The 24,229-nt window shown below is 45.2% G+C and overlaps 1 protein-coding gene across 1 annotated transcript in view; it reads left to right on the plus strand.

Moving 5' to 3' along the window:
- The window catches only part of LOC135888834 (polycystin-1-like protein 2), a 66,600-nt gene that overhangs the window by 35,950 nt on the left and 6,421 nt on the right, over positions 1 to 24,229 (plus strand). Inside the window, exons 19-39 of the mRNA XM_065416622.1 lie at positions 749 to 873; positions 1,770 to 1,896; positions 4,883 to 5,017; positions 6,124 to 6,349; positions 6,923 to 7,116; positions 7,578 to 7,808; positions 8,624 to 8,725; positions 9,446 to 9,624; positions 9,900 to 10,046; positions 10,864 to 11,063; positions 11,242 to 11,465; positions 12,297 to 12,513; positions 13,249 to 13,477; positions 14,257 to 14,488; positions 15,231 to 15,327; positions 18,989 to 19,129; positions 19,715 to 19,900; positions 20,707 to 21,034; positions 22,114 to 22,247; positions 22,366 to 22,493; positions 23,093 to 23,253. Of these exons, the coding sequence (XP_065272694.1) occupies positions 749 to 873; positions 1,770 to 1,896; positions 4,883 to 5,017; positions 6,124 to 6,349; positions 6,923 to 7,116; positions 7,578 to 7,808; positions 8,624 to 8,725; positions 9,446 to 9,624; positions 9,900 to 10,046; positions 10,864 to 11,063; positions 11,242 to 11,465; positions 12,297 to 12,513; positions 13,249 to 13,477; positions 14,257 to 14,488; positions 15,231 to 15,327; positions 18,989 to 19,129; positions 19,715 to 19,900; positions 20,707 to 21,034; positions 22,114 to 22,247; positions 22,366 to 22,493; positions 23,093 to 23,253 (3,743 nt within the window). The remainder of the gene's footprint in view (positions 1 to 748; positions 874 to 1,769; positions 1,897 to 4,882; positions 5,018 to 6,123; positions 6,350 to 6,922; positions 7,117 to 7,577; positions 7,809 to 8,623; positions 8,726 to 9,445; positions 9,625 to 9,899; positions 10,047 to 10,863; positions 11,064 to 11,241; positions 11,466 to 12,296; positions 12,514 to 13,248; positions 13,478 to 14,256; positions 14,489 to 15,230; positions 15,328 to 18,988; positions 19,130 to 19,714; positions 19,901 to 20,706; positions 21,035 to 22,113; positions 22,248 to 22,365; positions 22,494 to 23,092; positions 23,254 to 24,229) is intronic.

The following is a 24,229-nucleotide window of genomic DNA, read 5'->3' on the forward strand; positions in this document are numbered from 1 at the left end:
TACAAAAGGGACTATTCACATACTTTGGCATAAGTAACTTCTGAATCACAGCCATAAAGTTTGTGGTGCTTTGAGATCTTTGGATAGAGTAGTGCATTATAAGATTATAATTACTATTATAACATTTAATTTTTCACTGTATGCATTGCTCTCATGAGAATTATGGATATGGACTACACCAAGATCCCCTTTGCATGTTTCCATAATAGACTGACCTTTAAATCATCTAATCTAATCTATCTATCATTTTGCACTATTCCATCACTTTGGTATCGGAGCACCTGATACTTCATTATTCATTCACAAATAGTACTTTTCCAATTTCTCAGCAGACACTAAGGCTTGTTAATTATTTCTTAGACTCATTTTATTGATTATACACCTCTACCTCGATATAACGCTGTCCTTGGGAGCCAAATAATCTTACCGCGTTATAGGTGAAACCGTGTTATATTGAACTTGCTTTGATCCACTGGAGTGCGCAGCCCCGCCCCCCCGGAGCACTGCTTTACCGCGTTATATCCGAATTCGTGTTCTATCGGGTCGCGTTATATAGGGGTAGAGGTGTAATAACTTTAGCTGAGCTTACCAAGATTATCACCCAGTCTGCTGCCTTAAAAAGAAACACTGAAAATTAGAACTAGGGAAGCATGGTTATAAATTACAAATGGAAATTAATGCAAAGAATGTGTTCCCTGCTCTTTTCAAATAACAAGTGCATATCAGGAGGCTCCCTTGTCCTTTCCAGAGTTTGGTCTCACACCAGCTGTTGGACACAGTTGAAAACCTGCAAAGCACACTCCTGATTGGGAAGCTGCCAGATGATGATCCAATGGTACTGATCGCTCCCTCTGTCGCAATGTACATAAACAGGTAACAGTCAGCACATTTCAGTTATGGCCTGTGCTTCTACGTGCCTTACCATCTCCAATCATTCTCAAGGAAAATATCTATCATTTTCTCATTAAATGGAGTCACCCAACCAAATGTTATACAGGTGGTAACAAATCCATAGGTGCTGTGATGTTGTAACTGGTGATCCATTGTAAAAACAGTTTTAACTCCAACTAATTTCAGTAAGACTAGACTGAAAATTCTCATATATGATCTGTAGCAAGAGAACGATTCTCTGGGATTACATAGGTCAAGCATCACCCTCTTAAATTTGTAGGTACGTGGAAAACACTTGTTGTGAAAGACTAATTTTTCTTTCTTTTCAACGTTTGCTGATGCTGCTGTAGGTAAAAAATTGTCACAGGTTTGGGCAGAAGAAAATGTGAGTTCTCAGGTCATAAAATCAACCCCAAATTTGTTTACTTAGAGCATGATTTTCAACTATGCAGTTCACACTTGACATGCAATTGCTCATCTAATTTGTGCAGATGCAACAATAGTGCATAGAAATCAAGCATTTGTTCATGTAAATGGACATTTAGATGCACTTGCACCTCCCAATTCACAATACGAGTATAACTGCAAGCCAAATTAAGTGCGCAATTGCAGATGCACATTTTTTAAAAATCATGCCCTTTAATCATTCATTACCAGTGGCATGCAGAGCATTACAGCAAGCAGAGACAGGTCCTGAAGTATTTGCCAGTGGAGTTAGAAATGGTTCTCCAGCCCAGTTACACTCACTCAGCCAGGAAGCCTTTCTGGATGTAACATCAACTATGCTTAGCAACCCTGCACTGTGCTATTAATACTTCTGTCTTTGTCTCCATCTGTTCTTATTTTCTCTGCTTGTGTCTGACCGCAATTCTGGACAGGTTACAAACAGACAGCATGGATGGCACATCCATTAACATCTCCGATTCCAGCTCGGCCAGCTTTACTCTCCCCTCTGCCTCCTCTCTCAGTGTCACAGGAGACAGTGATGAAACTGTGGATATAAGGGTAAGTGACTGTTACTCTGACTTGATGTATTCGATAAACTCATTAATTCTCTTGCTCTAATGAGTTTGGAGCCTTTTCTCCTTTCACACTGATCACACTGGCAGATGTGGTGTCTTGGTTCTTGGCCTTCCAATTATGTCAGCAAATTCACTTGGAATTTATCAGGCCAGAGGAGCCTTTTCCTTTTCTAATTGCATGGGATTTGGTGCAGGTAGTTGAAGGGAACTGGGAGCTTACTGGAAAGGCACCTCCCATCACAGCCCCTGCCTGATTCACTGCTCTTTCAGCTGCCCACAGCAATGGACTCAATTGATAACTCTAACCCCATTCACCATTTGGTTGCATTCACTGTCACGAGAAGTCAGCTGATCACAGTGTCTATACCAGGGGTCAGCAACGTTTGGCACGCGGCTCGCCAGGGTAAGCACCCTAGCAGGCCGGGCCAGTTTATTTACCTGCTGACGCGGCAGGTTCGGCCGATCGCGGCCCCCACTGGCCGCGGTTCGCTGTCCTGGGCCAATGGGGGCGGCGGGAAGCTGCGGCCAGCACATCCCTCACCCACGCCGCTTCCCGCCGCCCCCATTGGCCCGGGACAGCGAACCGCGGCCAGTGGGGGCCGCGATCGGCCGAACCTGCCGCGTCAACAGGTAAATAAACTGGCCCAGCTCGCCAGGGTGCTTACCCTGGTGAGCCACGTGCCAAACGTTGCCGATGCCTGGTCTATACCATTATTTAACCAGCAAGCCTGAAACACTATTTTCCCCAAGCAGCATATGAGTCAGTTGGAGCTACTCAGATCTTGTAGGAGGCAACAGGGCCCCAGATTTCCTGCCAGTTGGGTGTCTTCCATTGTCTGATCTAGGACACACTCTATTCCCTAGTACAGGGGTCGGCAACGTTTGGTACGTGGCTCGCCAGGGTAAGCACCCTGGCGGGCCGGGCCAGTTTATTTACCTGTCCCGGGCCAATGGGGGTGGCGGGAAGCGGCGCAGGCGAGGGATGTGCTGGCTGCGGCTTCCCGCCGCCCCCATTGGCCCGGGATGGTGAACAGTGGCCAGTGGGGGCCGCGATCGGCCAAACCTGCCGCGTCAGCAGGTAAATAAACTGGCCCGGCCCGCCAGGGTGCTTACCCTGGCGAGCCGCATGCCAAACGTTGCCGACCCCTGACCTAGTACATTTTTGTCTTGTTATGATATTTTTATATTCCTCTTTCTAAGGGTCTCCCAGGCTGATTCAAAACAGTGAGCCTGGCAAAATCCTATACATTGTTGTAGGCTAAGTGTCTCCTTCCAATTCCCCCTCTTTATTTCAGCTCTGTTAGGTCATGACCCCAAACTTACTAACATCAGTGGAAACATTCCCATTGTCTTCACGGGCTTTGGATGTCCCTCCTTTTTTCCCCTGCATCTGTACTCATGACTCTAACATACTCTGATATGCACCTCAGGCAATAGATTTATGAATGTTGTCAACTCCAGTAATTTCAGGAGAGACACAGCAATTTGACTTTGATGGAATAACTCTGGATTAACACTGGTGTGACTGAATTTGGCCCCAGATATCTAAATCAGTGGTTCTCAACCAGGGTACACATACCCCTGGGGGAACACAGAGGTCTTCTAGGGCAGTGGTTCTCAAACTAGGGCCGCTGCTTGTTCAGGGAAAGCCCCTGGCGGTCCGGGCCGGTTTGTTTACCTGCCGCATCCGCAGGTTTGGCCGATCGCGGCTCCCACTGGCCGCGATTCGCCGTCCCAGGCCAATGGGGGCTGTTGGAAGCGGCGCGGGCTAAGGTACGTGCTGACCGTCCTTCCCGCAGCCCCCATTGGCCTGGAGCGGCGAACCGCGGCCAGTGGGAGCCACGATCGGCTGAACCTGTGGACGCGGCAGGTAAACAAACCGGCCCAGACCGCCAGGGGCTTTCCCTGAACAAGCGGCGGCCCTAGATTGAGAACCACTGTTCTAGGGGGTACATCAACTCATCTAGATATTTGGCTAGTTTTACAACAGGCTACATGAAAAGCACTAGCGAAGTCAGTACAAACTAAAATTTCATACAGAAAATGACTTGTTTATACTGCTCTATATACTACATCAGGGGTCGGCAATGTTCGGCACGCAGCTCGCCAGGGTAAGCACCCTAGCGGGCCGGGCCAGTTTATTTACCTGCTGACGTGGCAGGTTCGGCCTATCGCGGCCCCCACTGGCCGCGGTTCGCCGTCCCGGGCCAATGGGGGCGGCGGGAAGCCGTGGCCAGCTCATCCCTCGCCCGCGCAGCTTCCCGCCACCCCCATAGGCCCGGGACGGCAAACCGCGGCCAGTGGGGGCGCAATCGGCCGACCCTGCCGCGTCAGCACGTAAATAAACTGGCCCGGCCCGCTAGGGTGCTTACCGTGGCAAGCTGCGTGCCGAACGTTGCCGATCCCTGTACTACACAGTGAAATGTAAGTACAACATTTATATTCAGATTGACTTATTTTATAATTATATGGTAAAAATGAAAAATAAGCAATTTTTCAATAATAGCGTGTTGTCACACTTTTGTATTTTTATGTCTGATTTTGTAAGCAAGTAGTTTTTAAGTGAGGTGAAACTTGGGGGTACGCAAGACAAATCAGACTCCTGAAAGGGGTACAATAGTCTGGAAAGGTTGAGAGCCACTGATCTAAATGACCCATGAAAAGGATTACATATGAATGGAATGTGATTGCTGCATGCTAGAGATACATTAGAGATGGGTCTGAGCTGCAGTATTTATATGCAGATCACAATCCAAACTTTCCCACAATGTAAGGTCTGGGATTGGTCCATTATTGAGATAGAAGCCAGCTTCAAACTTGGATCTGAACTTCCCTGAAGTCCAGGGTTGTTTGGCTCTTGAGTTTGGTTCTGACTTCATCTCTAATCTACATGGAAATCTAAAAATTGTGACTATAATAAACTATATTGTACAACTCAACTGCTGCTTGTCATTCATGTCTCGCTGTAGATGGTGAGCTTTGCAGTGAATCCCTTTTCCTTAAGTGACACCAGTTTTGAGATCAGTGGAACCGTGGGAGGCCTAAGTCTTACCAGCGTTGATGGATTGGTCATACCAGTTAATGACCTTACTGAAAACATTGAGGTAAATCCAATCCTCTCTCTCAGTGTGAACTGGAGTCTAATTAGATCCTTGGGTGGCAGGTGCTCTATAAATGTCAGTTGTGTTATCATCATCATCATCATCTCTCAAAGTAGCAAGCTCAGTAGAGAAATGGTAATGTTGTGTTTACTGCCAACACACAAAGAGAGAGCATGGTGCAGGCACATGCTAGGAAGGACTATGTGGTTTGCAGGATGAACTCAATAAGCATCTCTTTCACAAGGTCTATGTGTGGGACCCGAAAGTGCATCTTGCTTGTACAAGTGGTTCAGCCTTTTCTTCTCCTTCATCATGTGGATGAACGAGGAGAAACATGAGAATCCTACTGGCTAAGGAAGATGGCTGCAGGCTATGGGCTGAAACACACCGTGATGTCTAAATAATAAAACCATCATAATCCTGCCTCCGGGTAGGGCAAAGGACTTAATGACCTCTTAAGACTCCTTCCAGCCCTACATTTCTCTGATTCTATCATCCCAATATTGCATGCCCATATTACTATCTCCTAGGCCTCCTAGCCCATGTGTAAAATCATTAAACTAATGCCTAAATCATTCAACAATGCATCTACATATCAATTTGTGTTTCAGGATGACCATAACCTCAACTCCTTAGATTTAGCAGGTATCTATATTGTTACTCATCTGGAAGACGCAGTTTGGAATCATTTCGATGAGTAGCATGACATTCGTTTCCTAAAAACTCACATATGGAACACTTGCAAATGTACTTCAAGCCTGCCCACATTCCTCTCTAACCCATGTATGCACTCAGAATCAAGAGCTTTGAGATTAACCAATGTAGAGTTGATATGGACTTTTCAGAAGCTTGTTCTAAGTATCAAGCAAATTGCATTTGAGCAGGCATGCAATAGGGAAGTCTTATTTACGATAGCTGTCCACCAGGATGGATTTGCTTGGGAATGCTTTCCCTATAGTATGTTTTGAAAGAAGAAATTAGAGGGGTTTTAGAAATAAATCCCATAAAATGTGCTTTGATCTTAGCATGGAGCCACATCGTGTTACTATGTAATAGGATCCAGGCATTGTCATACATTTTTAGGAATGAATCTCTGTGTTCAAATATAGATAATGCTGCCAAGATTTTCAGCACCTCAGGAAAACAGGAGCCTGTTGAATCTGGGCAATTTTAGTACTCTCCAAGTCAATGTCACCTCAGAAAATACATCTCTAGTGATCCACCTGGAAACTGAACAGGATATTCCACTAATACTGTACTTGGGATATGGCTACCATCCAAATGAGACTAACTATGATATGAAAGCTCATCTGCCCCTTAAGAAAAACACTGGAGGTAAGATCATTTACCAGGGACATTTGATTCTGGGCACTCTAGGCTCATCTGCAAACTACATGAGCACCCTTAACTCACACTTTCCAATAGAAGCTGAGCACACTCAATATAAGCTCTTAGGCCCAGATCCACAGAGGTACTTAAGCTCCTAACTTTCACTGATTCAAATGGAAATTAGGATCCTAAACACCTTTGTGGATCTGGGCCTTAATTCTCACATATAGTGCTGTCATCCAAATTTTTTACTGATGAGAACAAACATAAATTGTAGAGCTGAGCTCAAGCTCAGAAGTTTGGATGTGTAAATGGCAATGAACCTCCTCAAAGTCTGAAAGAGTTCCAATCTGTGTCCTGGTTCAGGTCATCTCTAGTAAACACTATGCACAAACAGAAGCAAAGAACAGGTGCTTTGAATAATTAACCTTATAAATTAACCAGAATAAAAACCTATACTGATAGTTATTCTGATACCTGTTCTGTTATTCTATTTATTGGCATGTATACAATATATCTGTATATTGCTGAAACAAATGCTTTCTTACATAGCTTTCAACTAAAATATTTCTGTTCAAGATAAATCAAACACATGGGTTCTTAGCCCAGAAGAACTCATTTTCGGAGGGGGGACTTACTATCTCATGATGGAACAAGACATGGAAATGGATTCTACAACCAACAGTGATCTAACCATAGCTGTCACTTCCTTTGTATCCCAGTGTGTGTTCTGGGATGAGCTATGGGGCAACTGGAATAGCTACGGGTGCCATGTAAGTAGAGAGAAGCAGAAGAATGTTGTCATGGATCTTTGCTCAATACATTTCAAAGCCAGCCTAGATAACAATAACATTTGGTAAAACGAATGAACATGTTTCTTTGAACTCTTGATAACACCGTGAAACAAGACCAGTTTGGGATGGGAGAAGGTCATGAAGCCCAGGTTAGTCCAATATAAAGTGGAACTTAGACACGTTTTCTCTAGGACATGCTTCTAAGTGAGAAGTGGTTGAAGCATTTTGAATGGATTATGTTTAGTACTATAATACCCACTTCTGCTTAGGTCTTAGAATCACTGTCCTCTACTGGATTTTGTAGGATCTGCTCACATATAACAATTCTTCACACCTAGCTCAGCTAACTTTCCGGTTTCTTTAGCTTGCTAGGTAAGTAAGCTGTACTTTGAAGCCGAAGGTTGAGAATATTGTGAACATGATCATTCTTTGGCTTTCAGGTAGGTCCAAAAACAACCCCCAGCAGCACCCAGTGTCTCTGCAACCACCTGACCTTCTTTGGGAGCACCTTCTTTGTCACGCCCAACACCATTGATGTCAGCAAAACAGTGGAGCTTTTTGGCACATTTGTGGACAACCCCGTGGTAGTGACAACTGTGGGCTGTATCTTTCTTGTGTATGTGCTGGTGGCTATTTGGGCTAGAAGGAAAGACATTCAGGATGATGCCAAAGTAAGCATTGTGCTAATAGATAGTGTGATAGGAAGTATTTCCCCTCTGTCTGGCCTGCTCTGCTGTGGTCACATTAATGCAGCCACTTAGGACAGAGTGAGTGGTCAGCCCCCTTTGGAGCTGATGCCACTAATTCTCCATAAAGGGAATGGGTGATCCAAGAGTGATTAAAGAGCTTGCATTGGATTGTGTAATTTTTGTGTAATGTCTTTGTCATCTTCAGTGTGTTCCCGGCAATATACATGAAGAAGGAGGGAGTCTAAGGTTTTAGTGGTTTGCTTTCATTAAACTTTTACATCAAGAATATAACACAAGACTGAGTTTATCACTCAGGGTGTCCCCAAATGCTGTTCATTTCTCTGTGTCTCTCTAGCCTACTTCTAGACATAGCCAAAAAATGGAGGGGGAGACAAAAACAGTTTTTGTCTAAATATTTCATGGAAAATTTTGGCTTACTGCAGAAATTTAAATACTGAAAAATTTGGGGGTTTGGCGAATATATCTCAGCTTTCAAACATTCATCTTTTCAACAAAAAAAATAAACATTTTCCATGGAAAGTAGACCTTTTTTTGCAAAAAAAAAATATGTCATAAACCTAGTTTTGCATCAAAAAAACAATTTTGACAGAAAATTTTCTTCCAGCCCTACCTACTTCCCCTTGCCTCCACACTTCCTGCTAGGTATATGCAGTGTCCACAAGATGGCACCATTCCACATTTCCCATCCAGGAGCCTGGAGAAAGCTCTGCTCCCGGCACTGTTACTATTTTACCATCCATAGGATTCTCCCGGAGGTATTGTCTCTCTCTCTCCAGGTGAAGATCACAGTGTTGGAGGATAATGACCCCTTTGCTCAGTATCGTTATCTTGTGACAGTTTTTACAGGGCACCGTCGAGGGGCAGCCACAACCTCCAAGGTACTGATGGAATTACAGATGTGTTGGTATCTTCTGAATGTTTAATAGACCATCTGCATATAGAGCTCCAGCTTCAGAAATATTTGTCACATCAGGAAACTGACCATGTCATATGTAATCCTAACATCTAAGGGAGGCAGCAGGCTACCAAAGAGAGCTTTGGCTCCTCCAAGGGAAAGAGCAAGTAATGAAGTGTCTTCTCTTCCCCTCCCTAGGCCTGGGAAGTGGACCTCTGGATCTGGGCGGCAGAGGTAACAGCAGCAGTATGCTGTGCCTGGCTCTGCTACCCACAGTTTGAGGAGGAATGGGAAAGTCCAGAGGATTCACTGGGCACGATTACATCTGCAGCCTCACTCACTCTGCTACAAAACAGGCCGAATGAGTGAAGCTCTCCCTACATGCACAACAATGTAACAGCAGTTGCTTTTATGCTACTCAGCAGCTGCGGCAGCTTCCTTTGTATCCCAGTGTGTAGGATTTGGCAAGCCTGTCGTGACATCCTGCCAACTGTGGGCCAACGCCTGAGCTCCTGACTCAGTTTTCACTAAGTCCCTGTGCAGGGCAGCTTGGCTTCAGTGGGAATTTGCCAGAACGGAGGCTCAGTAAGGAGTTCAGGATTGGGACCCGTGTCAGTACAAAGTACCCGTGTCCAAGTCATGAATGCAAACAAATGGTGCCAGGCTGTCAATTATCAATACACTCATCCAGTACGTCTTTCAGGTGACTCTCACCCTTTACGGCCTCGAAGGAGAGAGTGAACCCCACCACCTGACTGACCCTGACACACTAGTCTTTGAGCGTGGAGGAGTGGATGTTTTCCTGCTCTGTACCCTGTTTCCTCTTGGGGAACTGCAGCGTATCCGACTGTGGCATGATAATTCAGGAGACAGCCCATCCTGGTAAGCAAGGGGAGAGGCTATGAGGAGACAGAAGAATATCCTTTCTGATACCACTTTGCCCTTCTGTTGCACTTGTCAAACATTCATGTATTTATCCACACCCCACCCTAGGAAGTTGGAATGTGTTATCTCCATTTTGCAGATGGAGAAGCTAAGTCACAGACAGGCTAAGGGTCAGAGTCTGACACCCATACTCTCAGCGAGTTGCACTTACAGTGACCTGAATTCCATAGCGTCTTCCCCATATGAGTTAGTTCTTTATTTTTATGGCACAGGTATGTGAATCGTGTGCTGGTCCATGACCTGGCTCAGGATCAGAAATGGTATTTCCTCTGTAACTCTTGGCTGGCCATTGATGTTGGAGAGTGTGTCCTAGACAAAGTGTTCCCAGTCGCTACTGAGCAGGACATGAAGCAGTTCAGGTAACTTCAGCCTTGCGTTCCTGTTGGTTATTGACAGCAGTCCATTTGAAAAAAGAAGGGATGCAAAGAGGGCCTAACCCAAAGCCCGTTTACGTCAATGAGGGTCTCAGCCTTGACTTCAATGGACTTTGGAGCCAGAGGACTGCTTAGCTGCATCTGACTGTTAAACTTTGGTATTACTGCTCTGAAAACACTGAGGAGAGGGGAGAAAGACAGTTGGAAGTACCCAATACAAACCCCAGCGCTTTACTATGTATTTTCCCTGACAGATTAATAGAAATTGCTTTTGATGTGTTTGGTCCTCACCCTACAATTACAGGGACAGGAGCTACATTTTAGCCCTCTGCAAAAGGCATTGGTCTCGTGGATGCATTTTGGGGGACCCGGCTATATCCAGTGCTAACACGACCATCTCACACAACCCAAACAATCAGAGGGGTAGCCGTGTTAGTCTGAATCTGTAAAAAGCAACAGAGGGTCCTGTGGCCCCTTTAAGACTAACAGAAGTATTGGAGCATAAGCTTTCGTGGGTGAATGCCCACTTCATCAGACGCAAGTGCGTCTTGCGTCTGATGAAGTGGGCATTCACCCACGAAAGCTTATGCTCCAATACTTCTGTTAGTCTTAAAGGGGCCACAGGACCCTCTGTTGCTTTTAACCCAAACAATGAGAATCCTGTTGAGTATCATCTCATTATTATTTAACATCTGTATTGTGGGAGCACTTAGAGATGTCAGCCAGGGCGGGGCCCCAAATTGAGCTCTATTTCCCCCTCTTCTTTCTAAGCACTTCCTTGCTTCCCCCTCCTTCTTCCCAGTAACCTGTTTTTCATGAAGACTTCCAAGGGTTTCCAGGACGGGCACATCTGGTATTCGATTTTCAACCGCTCCCCACGAAGCACCTTCACGCGAGCCCAGAGAGTGTCGTGCTGCTTCTCCCTGCTGCTCTGCACCATGCTGACCAGCATCATGTTCTGGGGGGTGCCGAAGGACCCAGCTGAGCAGAAAATGGACTTAGGTAAGTGTGAGTGACTGCTCGGGCTGAGCAGGGGGGAAGGGGAAACAAGGAGCCAGGAAGCAGTTTCAATGGGGATCGCTCAGCAACAAGGTTTTTCCATGGGGAGGGGCTCTAAGTCTGGCATTTTCACTTTGCTCTGGGACTATTTTTACCCTTCCTCTCTGCCTGACGATGGCAGGTAAGATCGAGTTCACGTGGCAGGAGGTGATGATCGGCTTCGAGAGCTCCCTCCTCATGTTCCCCATCAACCTGTTCATCGTGCAGATCTTCAGGAACATCCGACCCCGGGTGACCAAGGAGCAGGAGAAGAAACCAGGGAAAAGTGGCCGAGTGTCTCCAAACCTGCCCCCTCCCCCTCAGGCAATCCAGAGCATCACGCTCACCCCTGAGGCTGTGATAAAGGCAAGTCCCTCTGCGCACGGCCTGTTACGGGGAAATAGTTGAGAGTACTGATCTGTCCCAAGGGTGTACAAAATACATTGCACTGCCCCCTCCTGGTGGGTGTACGCATCAGTATGAACTCACTGTTTACTCTGTGTGGCAAGAAAGTACTATTTTGTCCAGATGTGCTTCATAATTCCTTAAGTAATAAGCCAAACATTCACTGAGGGGTGTCTCTCTGTTAGAGGTCCTCTTGACTCTGGGGGATGGGGTTAAAGAATGAGGGGTACTTAGCTAGGATTACCATTGTCAGGGTCAAATTCTCCAGGTAGGGGACTCTCGCTGATTTCATGTACCTCGCTAAGCAGATATTGAGCCTTATGGGTACGTACTGAGGGACTAATATCACTGTGTTGTGTGGTCACAGTCTAACATCAAGGAAATGGATAACATTTGTCCCCGTGTACAACTAACAACATGAGACATATGTATAGTCATGTTGCTTAATGCACAACTGGAAGGAGCTCCAGTCCTATCATGATGAGCATGCTATTAGAACCTATATAGAACAGAATAGACTCCCCAGCCCAGGTGAATTGTGTGTATTTTCACATCCTGAAAGCTTATATTGTTGGACTTAAACCTGTCAGATCAGGACTGTCCCATGAGACTGTCTAACACTGTGAGAGTCGAAGGGCTTATCCATACTGGGGCAGCACTGTAGCTACAGAATCAGTGCAAACCCCCATTGCAGATGTGGTGCACCAGTGAAGCTTACCTTAGTTTCAAACTACATCAGTGTAAGTAACCAGAGCCACTAGGTGACTGCCATGCTGTTGCTGCATCTTCCAGGATATTAGGAGAATTGCCAATTCACTGTTTAAAACCCTGAAGACTCCGCTACCCTCCTCAGAAACAGACCTTGGAAAATCTACTGACATCAACACACTATTGGCTTTGGTTGAGGACATCATCTGCCAGCAGAACAGAGCTGGGCAAGAGTTTTATGATGAGAGTAAAAAGAAGGATGATCCTATTATCATCACACTAGGGTCTGTAGATATACAAGGTAAGCTAAGAAAAGCCTCACTGAAATGCCTGTAAGTGAACCCACCACAATCGCTAGATATAAGGACCACTCTTATTTCATTTTGAGTTTAGGACAGTTCAGTGAAAACACCATGTTTCCTTTGCTGTTGAGTGAATGGTGGCTCTCAGCTGTCCTGCTTTTAAAACCAATGCAGGCTTTTCAGTGTTTACAACGAGTCAGTGTCCACGTAGCATCAATATCCTCATGTCTCAGTGATTCCATAACCATGTTGTCCTTTCCTGCATCCTTCCTCTCCCTGTGCTGTTGTCCCCTCCAGTTCCAACTCAGGGCTTGATTCTGCCACCAGGGCTCATGTTGAATATTACCTTAGTCTGTAAATTGCCCCACTGATTTCAATCCCAGTTTGCCATTGGCTTTTTCAATAGATTTATGCAGTTACAGACTGCTATGGTAGCCTATGAACAAGGATGTTTGGTCTTGTTGGATTCATCTGTTGAGGTTCTGAGGTCATTGTCATAACATGTTGTTTGCCAGGTGTGAGGAGAATGCTACTGCTATGCTGGTTGTGTAAATTGTGAAAGCTAGATTATTAGTATTAGCAGTCACCATAGATGTGCATGTCACCTTCAGAGTAATTCCCTGCCCTGAAGAGTTTACAATCCTAAACCCTGATTCTGCCACCCTTATTCATGCTTTATTCCATGAGCAGCCTAATTTATTTCCCTTTTTCCCCTCTCCCCCATTTCCCTGGAGAAAAAACAAGAAGCCCAACTCCAGAGAAAGGAATGGGTGAAAGGCTGAAACACAACGACTACAACCGCTACTTGTACATGCAACTCCAGCACGTAGAGATGGAGTTGGAATTACTGGGACCTCACAAATTCCAGAAGGCTCAGAGTTACGTCCAAGCTGTTAGGCAGGTCCAGCACATGAAAGGCCTCCTGGCAAGCCACCTCTGCTCTTCAGGATCTATCAGTGAGAGGTAACAATCACCCTCATCATTGGTATACATAGATTTGGGTCACTGGTTCAAATCCAGCCCAAGCTGGTGATGATTGAAAGTCATTACCAGCTGATGACTCCTTGATAATTGTATAAACACTCTTGGAGGAGCAGCAAGGGAATTTCAATGGAATGAATACTGCATACTAGAGCAATAGGGGCAACTCATCACTCTTTTGTTTATACATGTATGCCTCCAAAACTAAATGTTCCAGTGTAGTAAAACATTATAGTAAAGAGCTGAGGACAAGCTCTGAGCTCCAAAGTGCTCAAGAGTCTGTAAAAGAATGGATGTGTGGGAACCTGTTAACAAACAACAGAGACAGAAATGGGTCAGAAAAATTGGATTTTTAAGTAGGAAGTATTCAACAATATAGTGATGCTGCTCTTTATGGTCTCTAAGCCCATTTTTATAGGGGCATCCAACAGCCACAATGTAGTGGTGGGTCTGTCAGCATCTACATTAGAAATCCTATTATTCTGGGGTTTTAGAAATAAAGCCCATAAAATGTGCTTTGATCTTATATCTGTATACCTGTTTGTATCTGTATACCTGTGATTTGTGTGCTTGTATTCTCCACTACCCGGATACTATCTGTATCATTGTATCTGTCAAAATAATTGGAAAATAGTTAATAGTTTTTAAAATCTGACTTTCACATAAGGTGTTTCTTATCTCTGTTAAGTCCAGAGTTTGCTGTTGTGGTTTGCTTCTGTCTCACCAGTAAAATGACTTTCTCATGACGGTTGACTCTCCAGGTGCTCCCCTACTCCAAGTTTCTCTGGGGATGGCAAGAAAGGTTCCTCTTTCAAAGGCTTGCCCTGGTGGTTTGTTTTCATTGGCTGGTTCCTCATAGCTGCCACCAGTGGCGTGTCCGGATTCTTCACCATGCTTTACGGGCTACATTATGGCAAAGATAACTCCATCAAGTGGCTGATTTCCATGGCCATCTCCTTCTTTGAAAGTCTCTTCATCACACAGCCCTTAAAAGTAAGGTCACTATCAATACAAAACACTGGCTAGGGAAGGGCTGATCCTGCAGCCCCCTCAGGCACATCACTCCCATTGAAGTGAACTTGAGTTTTACATTCAAAAGGACTGCAGGACAGAGCTCTTAAGCAAGAGATACTTCCTGTAAGTTAGGGGTTTCATTACAGTTGAGTTATAATGTCGTGTTGATTTTTCTTGGCAGGAATCTTGTTCCCGTTAGATTCATTTCACCTTATTTTGATAGCTCCCAAGCTGATGAAAGTTCCCAGTGGGAAAGGTATGGCCAGAGGGCAAAACCAATCGCATTTAGTGGGATTCACACAGCATCTTGGGGTCCATTCTCTTTCTGATTTCTTGTTCATGGAATTAGCCTGTGTTTATAGAGCAAATTAAAAGGCAAGATTCTCCTCCCCAATCATGGATCAGAGATTCATAGATTCTAGGACTGGAAGGGACCTCGAGAGGTCATTGTGTCCAGTCCCCTGCCCTCATGGCAGGACCAAATACTGTCTAGACCATCCCGGATAGACATTTATCTAACCTACTCTTAAATATCTCCAGAGATGGAGATTCCACAACCGCCCTAGGCAGTTTATTCCAGTGTTTAATCACCCTGACAGGAACGTTTTCCTAATGTCCAACCTAAACCTCCCTTGCTGCAGAGATGAGCATTTAAGGCAAGGTCTAGACCTCTCCTCATGCAGGATGTGCAGACTCTGAACAAATAGCTAATGTCTTCCAGGTGTTGGGATTTGCTGCTTTCTTCGCTTTGGTTCTGAAGAAGGTGGAGCACGAAGACGAGGAAAACACTGCTGTTGATGGGCCTCTGTCTGCACCAGGTAATTGTGTGTCAGATATAAAACACATGGGGACTAATTAATGAATGTGAAATGTCTCATCTCAGACTTTGAAGTGCTTTATTCATGCATATGGTCAGGGTAGACAAAGGTGACCAACCGCCTGTAACCTTTGTCTGCTCCTGATCCCTAGACCTGCTGCTCTAATTTACATCAGCTAATAACAACACAGGCCAGGGATCCCTGGAGTGCCCAGGGGATCTAGCTCCATAACTTCCCCTGAGCATGTCTCCAACATGCCCTCTAGATTGTGGGGGGTGTGAAGGGAGGCAGCTACGTTGGCTCTGTTAGTTAGGGATTCCCCCATGCTGGAAGAATTCTCAGGTGCCCCATTAGGGCAGCTTTAGGGCCCTTTTGCATCTTTAGAGCATAAAAATCTATAGGAGTACAGAAAAGCTGCTGTAGGCACAATGAAAAGGAGAGCATAAAACCTGATCATACATTTACTTAGGAAGAAATGCTACATAGCACGTAACAGGGAGGCCACAAAACCAGAAAAGGAAAAGCCTTGGATCAAAAAGAACTGTCTATCCCCATGTGTCTTTCTTCTATATCTCAACACACACCCCTTTGACATAGCACTGTTGAGATTGCCCTTGTAACTGGATTGCTATAATACTATTATTTGGGACTCATCTAATTTCAGGAGTCTGATGTCAGACCCTTCCTCCCCACCATCACTTGCTCTGTCCCCTGTCAGAAGTGGGAATGAACCATGTTCTCATTCTTAGTAGTAGTAGACCAAGAACCGTGAATGGGTCCTCCTGCTACGGCTGATTGCTGTTGCCTCCCACACTCTCACCTGCATGTCGTAAACTTCAGCAGCTGTGTTACAGTTTCAATATCCAAGGAACAGAATTCAGAAGAAGGGAATAATATTTAGCAGACTAGCTGAAAACTGGAGTAGGATTTCAGAGGGATGCAAATATGAAGAAACCAATTTAAATTATTCAACTCTCATCCAAAATATAAAAAACAAAATTACATATGGAAAAAAGAATGCACAGGGAATGCACACAGTTTTCCATTCCCGAACACAATGCAATTTACATTAGTGCTGGGCTAACTTCCCAATGTTTATATCATGGATTGTTTTGCAACAAACTACAACAACTCCACAACTTAATGAAAATGCACAGTGTGATATGCTGCACTTTTCACTAGATTTTGTAAACCCAGGCCTGAAAAAATATCAATAAACCCCAGCTTCTATCTTAGAGAAGTTCCTTCCGTGATCTTCCTTGCCATTATACGTAACTCCTTAGTTTACTATTGATTTAACTTCTCAGCTGTTGTTCTACCCAAGATGGAACTGATGTGCTACAGTTCCCATAAGCAACTGGTGGCTTATGTGGCCTTAATACACTTTATTTAAATAGTGTGTATAAATAAAATGTATTGTAGTCAATGGGAGCTCCATTGTCCAGTGTGCAGAGTACTGCCTTAATACTACAACTCGCTACCACAGTTCTCAGGCTTTTGACAGGCACCTTCTACTGGGCAGGTCCTGAAGAGTCCTTAGGGCACCTCCATCTGCCTAAGTAGGAGGCCCAATGACACAAATTGGGTTACATAGTCTCTTTGTGTTGCTGAGGACGGGGCTCTTGGCTCTCACTCCCTTAGTCCCTTTGGCTACTCTCAGGTTCTCTAATCTCAAAAGGGGACAAGGGTATAGGCACAGCTGCCTACTCGGCCTGCCTTGGGGCTTGCTGGACCTATCTTACCCAGCCTGTACACCAGGGTTGCTGTCTCCTTGTAAGCACAGGGCTGGGGGGGAGGCTGGTAAATGACCTTCCCAAGGGCAGATCCCCCTAAAAGCTTCCAGGAGTCTCCTCTATGAGCTGTAGAACCACCCTGGACTCTCTCCTAGAGCTGCTCTGCTACTGCTGTGAATTTCCCATTTTTAAGACCTTATTCCATCCTTGACATGACTGACAGGGCTGAGGGGCAAGGCCAGCCTTCCCCAAGGCAACTCTGTAACCCCTTCCATCACTGAGCAGGGTTTATATACCCCATCACACTCCCTCCCCAATATATCACAAGCAAGAAATCCCAGCAAGGAGTCGTGGACCTGCCAAACTGGTAGAATCAAGGAAATGGTGCTGTTCCCCAGAGAGGGGGGTTTTGTGTTTGATTTGCTGTTTTCTATCAGCCTGATCTTAAGAGGCCAGCAAGTTCTAAGCCTGCTTTAATTTATTCACCAGGTGGGGAAGGGGGGTTCAGTGGGTAGAGGAAGCAGTTTTCACCTGGGAAATTGCCTCTTGCCGTAGCAATTGCACCAACCCTCTTACAAAGGGTATGTCAATTTCCGGCACTGGACTGGATGTCTGCCAGGCTTCCCTGTATCTTTCTGAAGTGTAAATCCTGCTGCCTGTGATCAGCCCTGCAAGCCGTGCGCAGGTCATTCCCCATTGTGTTGGGATCTATTTTTATCTCTCTTTTCATCTGAATCTTCTTTTTCCCCTTCTCACAACCCAGAAGGGTGTTAAATCATTTATGGTACTTGATATTTGTAGCCTGTTTGAGCTAAAACCCTCGGTTCCTTGTCCTAGCTAGTCGGTAAGTCTCCATTATTTTCCATTTTCTGGATGTTCAGCCTTTGCTGCTAGGCTTAGTTATACATGTATAAATATACCGTGTAGGTGTCTGCATGTATGTACCGTATGTACATACGCTGTGGGCCAGAGTGTGGGGCAGATCCTCAGTGGGTGGAAATTGTCTTGGCTCAGTGAACTCTGATGGGACTATGACAATTTACCCCTGCTGAGGGTCTGTCCCATGTGGCTTTATCATTCACTGCTGTGTGAGATGGGTGCGGGGGGACACCGTTCTCCTGGCAGTTCGCAAAGGCACTGCGGGAGTGCACACAGGGACAGCAATGGCAGAATCTGCTGCCCTGTGCTGAAAGGGGCTGGGACCAAGGCCCCAACCTTCCCAGCTGTCTTTGAAGCCTCTGGTCCTGCTGCTAACCCCTGCCCCACTGTATTAACTGCACAGGGCACAAAGACTGGGGATATGCTGCCTATCCCCTACCTCTGTGGGCTGGTAGATGGAGCCATTTCCTTTCTGGCCCTTCTCTCCCCCCCCCCCCCTTTATTCCTATTTGTCGTTTCTTATTTTTATCTATTTTTTTATTTTTTGCTCTTCCGCATGTTTTTTGCTGACTTTTCTCTCTCCCCCACTCACCAGGCTTCATGCTGCTGGGCATTGGATCTGTTGGGGTGGGGCATCCTTTGGAGCCACCCCAGGCTCAGCTGAGAGCCATGGGAGCAGAGAAGAGAAGCCTGGACTGTTGGGTTGTGGCCTGAGCCTGCAGCCCTGTGTTTATAAGCTGCCCCCACAGCCATCTACATAAGGGGCACAATGGAAGCAGGAAGGGAAAGTCAGCAGCTTTCAGACTGGTCACTTTACCTGCACAAGTAGCAGCATGTGGATTTGGTAGTTTTCCCTCCAGCACTGATCCTTTCCTCAGCCCTTCACCTCCAACTAGTCTGTTGCCCCAGCCCAGGGTTGCTCTCCCCCCCGGCTGAGAAACCCTATATAACTAGAAATGTTTCCCTGAAATGGCTGAGATGCCCTAGAAATAAAAAGCAGGGCTTGGAGGAGCTGCTGACATGTTGGCTTTTATCATCCTTACACACAGGCGACTCAAACCCTCTATTTGGAGCTCGAAGGGATAGCAGAAGCAACATCTACCAGCCACCCCCTGCCACAGACATTCAGAGAATGAAGAACAATCACGTCAAGGAGCAGAAAGCATTTGCCTTAATCAGAGAAATACTGGGTCTGCAATCTGCCCACAGATGATCTTCTTGTTTTAGTGACAAAGCTCTTTCATGTGTTTGCAAATCAGTGCTAATATTATCCTGCTGGACTCCTTGGGTGGGGAAGGGAGAGCTTTACACAGGCATACCTATTGGATATATGGATTGTAAATAGTGCATTCAGAGGGTGAAGGCAATAATGGGGTAATAGCTAGAGATACCAGTGGGGTTAAGCTGGGCTTTCTGAGGAAGGGGCGAACACAGCTTGCTTGTATTTTAAGAGAACAGGCCAGAGGAGTGTGAGAGTTTATGGTGAAGGCAGAGGGAGAGGATGAAGGATGTTAGTAGCTGGGAGAAGGTGGGTTTGCTCCTTCCTGTGAGCAAGAATTACCCATAGTTAATATCCTAGGCTCCATTCTTGCTCCCAACAATCTAAGCCAACCCATGTAAATTCAGCACTGATCTGATATAGTCCAGAGAGAGAAATTTTGCCAGACATCTTCTTAGCCTAATACTAAGTGATAATAGCTATAATTGTCATGTTGCTCTGTACTAGACAAACAATATCAGTTCTAACCTAAAAGCATATTTGCTGTTCTTTCCAGCCTACTTGGGATTTTTATGGATGCTACTGTTGGTTGCCTATGGACAAAGAGATCCCAATTCCTACTACCTGAACAAGCATATTGAAAGCAGCTTTACGGATGGGTTTCGGGATATCTACTCTTATCAGGACTTCTTCACATGGGCAAGAACTACCTTAGTCAACAAGTTATATGGCTCATATCAAGGTGCAGAGTTCTGACTGGATTTCACATTGTTTGACTTGGCATTCAAAACTCTGACTTTTGTGCATGCCCCCAACTTGTCCATGTGTATTGGGCTCCTGTGGAGGGACATTAGGGTGCAAGTCTGGTGAACTGATGATTTACATGCGTTAGTGTCATCTGGTATATTACCCTATTAGCTGATCAATATCTGCATAGCTGAATGGATACAACTCAGACAGTGCATTAAAACCTAATTGGCCAAATTCAGCCCATCCCTCACCCGCGCCGCTTCCCCCCCCATTGGCCCGGGACGGCGAACCACGGCGAGTGGGGGCTGCGATCGGCCAAACCTGCCGCATCAGCAGGTAAATAAACTGGCCCGGCTCGCTAAGGTGCTTACCCTGGCGAGCCGCGTGCCGAACGTTCCCGACCCCTGCAATAGACCAAGACTCATGAGCTCTAGGTTCTATTCCTGGCTCTTGCCTGTGGGGTGACCTTAGACAAGTTGCTTCCCCGCTCTGACCCTCAGCTGTATAATGGGGATAATGATACTGACTGCCTGTGAAATACTTTGACATCTCTGGATGAAAAGCTCTATGTAAGAATTAGCTCTTATTATTACATTATGCCTGACTCAAACCAGGATGACTAATCCTTTGTTTTCTTGAGTATTAAATTCACATTGGTTTTGTTTTATTTAAGAAACAGAATTAAATAATAAACAAGACAAAAAAATCTTTCAGTGAGGAATAAATGGGAGTTGAGACTATGTTGATTATTGAGCCTGACATAATGTCAACATTGACTCTTTTACATACCTCTTTTAGGCTTCATTACAGATGGCAACTCCAAGTTGGTAGGCAGTGCCCGAATTCGTCAAGTGAGAGTGAAGGGGAACACCTGCCCGATAGCTCCCAAACTGCAAGGCTCGGTCCAAGAATGCCATGCTACGTATTCTCCCCAAGCAGAAGACACGTCAGACTATGGGGAACACTGGAATATCTCAGCCTTCGATAACTCCTCAGACTTGAGTTCTGCATGGCAATATCAGAGCCAGTCCAAACTTAGAGGGCATCCAGTGTGGGGCAAACTTGCCATCTATAGGGGAGGAGGCTATGTGGTTCACTTAGGCACTGATCCAAAGAATGCAACCAGGTAGAATTTTTATTGTGTTTGAGTTTTGCTACTGTTGTGGTTTTGATTTGATTCATGTTTTATGTCTATTGTCACCTTGTTTTATATCACGTATTAACCAAAATCCAATCCAGGATTATAACCTGATTTTCTAAGATTAGAACTACATGCATGCACATGGATTCCAGATTTACACAAGCAATTACCACACAATCAAAAAAATTAGCGCTGGAAAAGACCTAGTACTTCCTCCCAGTCAGTGCAACATTACTCCTTCTTCCGCACACTCCAGCTTTTGGTTTAGTCTACTTTTCAATGCCTAAAGCAATAGGTTTTCTACCTCTTCCCTTTACAGATCATTTCATAGTTTAACTGGATGCCATTGTTAGGAAATATTTCAGCCTAAATCTTCCCCTGCTCATATTCATCTCATTAATCTTAGCAAGATCTTCTTGGTCAATCCTATGCTTTTTATCACCCTCCTCAGTGTTTATGCTCTTCAGATGATTGCAGACAATCATTATATCCACCCTCTAGCCAAGCTTAGAGATGGAGTGAATTGTCCATTACAGGAAACAATCTACTGTGTTTGTGAATAACAACAGAGATTACTTCTAGGAATGAAATAACAACAGAAAATGGAGGCCTTTGGAGCCCAAGGCTTGGAGACAAGTTGGCAGATAAGGGGCCTTTGTATTACCAACAGGAAATAGTGTCCACCAGTGTTGGAAACCCATGTGTACCTATTTGCCTACAGGTAAATTAGATGTTGTTGGAGATAGCTGCATAGGAAGCTAGCTTTTGCCATGCCAGGCTGGGTGACTGATCCAGCCAGTATCTTGGCTTTAGTATTAGCCAACACCTGAAATTTCATGGGAGAGTAAAAGCACTAGACTAATTGTGCAGTGTAGACCATAAAGGGACAGAGAAATTCCTCCCTGTTTGGACCTACACATCAGATGTCCTTTGAAAGTCCCTGCCTCTTGTCCCCACTTTCTGTATATAGTTTACAAACAATCCTACCCCTCATGTAACACCACACACCTCTAATATGAGTCAAAAGTGATTAGTCACTCTCTCTTTTGTGCATTCATTGGCAGAATTCTCCAATATCTCTTCAACAATGTCTGGCTGGACACCTTCACAAGAGCAGTGTTTGTTGAATTTACAGTCTACAATGCCAATGTGAACCTGTTCTGTATTATAAGCCTGATGTTTGAAACAAACGCATTAGGTAAGAGCCCACTTTCAATTCTAGCACTTTCAGCTCTTGCATTGCAGTACACAACAAGCAAGACTCAGGGAGGAATTTTCAAGAGCAGAGAGCTGAACAGAGCTTTATTTTTTTTCAGGGGCCTTCTTCACGCATGCAGAACTGCAGAGCATCCGGCTCTACCCCTACACAGATGGTCTGCACATCTTTGTTGTTGCAGCAGAAGTGATTTATTTCCTATTTGTCATCTACTATATGGTAGCACAGGTAAGACCCAGCAGAAGCTTCAGTTGCCATGTGTCACTGGATCCGATTCTGATCTCAATGACATGGGTTTTACATCAAGCCATTTCATTGGTGTTGCTCCTGACATAGGTGCTGGAATTAGGCGTGCTGGGGGTGTAGTAGGACCCCCTGGAAGTGGTTTCCATTATATACAGCGTTTACAGTTTGGCTGAATGGCTCTCAGCATCCCCACTATACAAATTGTTCCAGCACCCCTGCCAATGTGAGGTCTGAATCAGATCCTGTACCTTTAATAAATAAAGGAAAGGGGGGATTTCTCTTGACTGGAGTGCATGCTGGGAAGGAAGTAACTAGAGAACAGCACAAGAACTGGTTGAGCAGATGTGCAGGGGGTCTCTTCTTGTGCAAAGGGGACCCTCAATCCCAAATGTTGGACTGAGCTGTTTGTAGCTCCAGGAAGAACTGGGGCTGGATCAGCAGCCTTAGCAGAAATGAATGGAATCAAAGTTTGCTAGAGCAACATGGCAGTGATATATTTGATCTACTCTGCTCACTTTATACAGTCATATTGCCAAGATTCTTGCCAAGGGCTGTTGGAACTGAAACTCCTGTTTTCACAGGGAAAGCTCATGAGGGCTCTGAAATGGAGGTATTTCCACAGCAAGTGGAACCTGCTAGAGCTGGCCATTATACTGATTAGCTGGAGCACCCTATCAGTATTTGTGAAGAGGACAATCCTGGGGGCACGCGATATCAGCTACTACCAGCATCACAAGGATGAGTAAATGTTCCATGACTCTGCCTTTCTCTGCTTTAGCTAGTACCTCCCTTGTTTTCCCAGCACCTCTGCTGCCTGAGATATATGCTCTCCAGAGGTAGCTACATTTCACTGGTGGATGACGTGAATCTGTATGGCTGTATTATGTAATCAGTGTAAGGATTTTAGGACTTGGATTTATGTCAGTGACAGGAATTAAAGTTACCTCACCTGGGGAAACGCTAAAGGACAGCAGGTATTACTCCCCTAACATGGGGTATATGGAACTCATATACCTCATCTCACTGCAGCTACCCTGGGTAGATACATGGCTACTGTTTAAGAGCTCAGAGCAAAGCCAGACACAGCAATATCCTAGGATAGAAATTAATAACAAACCAGTCACAACAGAGAAGAATAACAGGCCCATACAGATTTTAGACACCTTTGTGGTATGCTCTGTTGCAAAACAGTAACAAACATAAGGAATGTACAGCCTCTTTAAGCACCAAAATACAAACATAACTGGCTTCTCTCAAAGCCAAGCTATTGTAGAACACTTACTTCAGCCAAGAATGCCCTCCTAACCCATCCTGCTCCAGCCCGATTGCTAAAACCCCTCCCCCTTTCACTGTTAGATTTATTACCCAACTTCCCACAGCACAATCTTCATATAGAATTTGCAGGGCATTAGTTATTTCTCTACAGCTGGCCCAGCCTTGCTATTCTGCAGACCTAGGAGGAAACTGGGGTCCCTTTCAGAGCAAGATAGTAAACTCCTTCCCTGTCAATCTCCAGAAAGGGTCTATACACCCCATTACACTACCCAACAGTAAACTCTAAGCATTTGCATTAGGTACCTGTTACTCTGTGATTTGCTGAGTAAGAACTTCCTGGCCTGACTGAGTATTAGAAGTACTCGGGCTTTAGTCTATACCTCTGATAGGCCAACCCACTCAGATGTAAAGCATCACCATGCACAAGAGACTCTTGTGTGAGG

This window comes from Emys orbicularis, chromosome 14 (genome assembly GCF_028017835.1).
Source record: "Emys orbicularis isolate rEmyOrb1 chromosome 14, rEmyOrb1.hap1, whole genome shotgun sequence".
Taxonomy (NCBI): Eukaryota; Metazoa; Chordata; order Testudines; family Emydidae; genus Emys; species Emys orbicularis.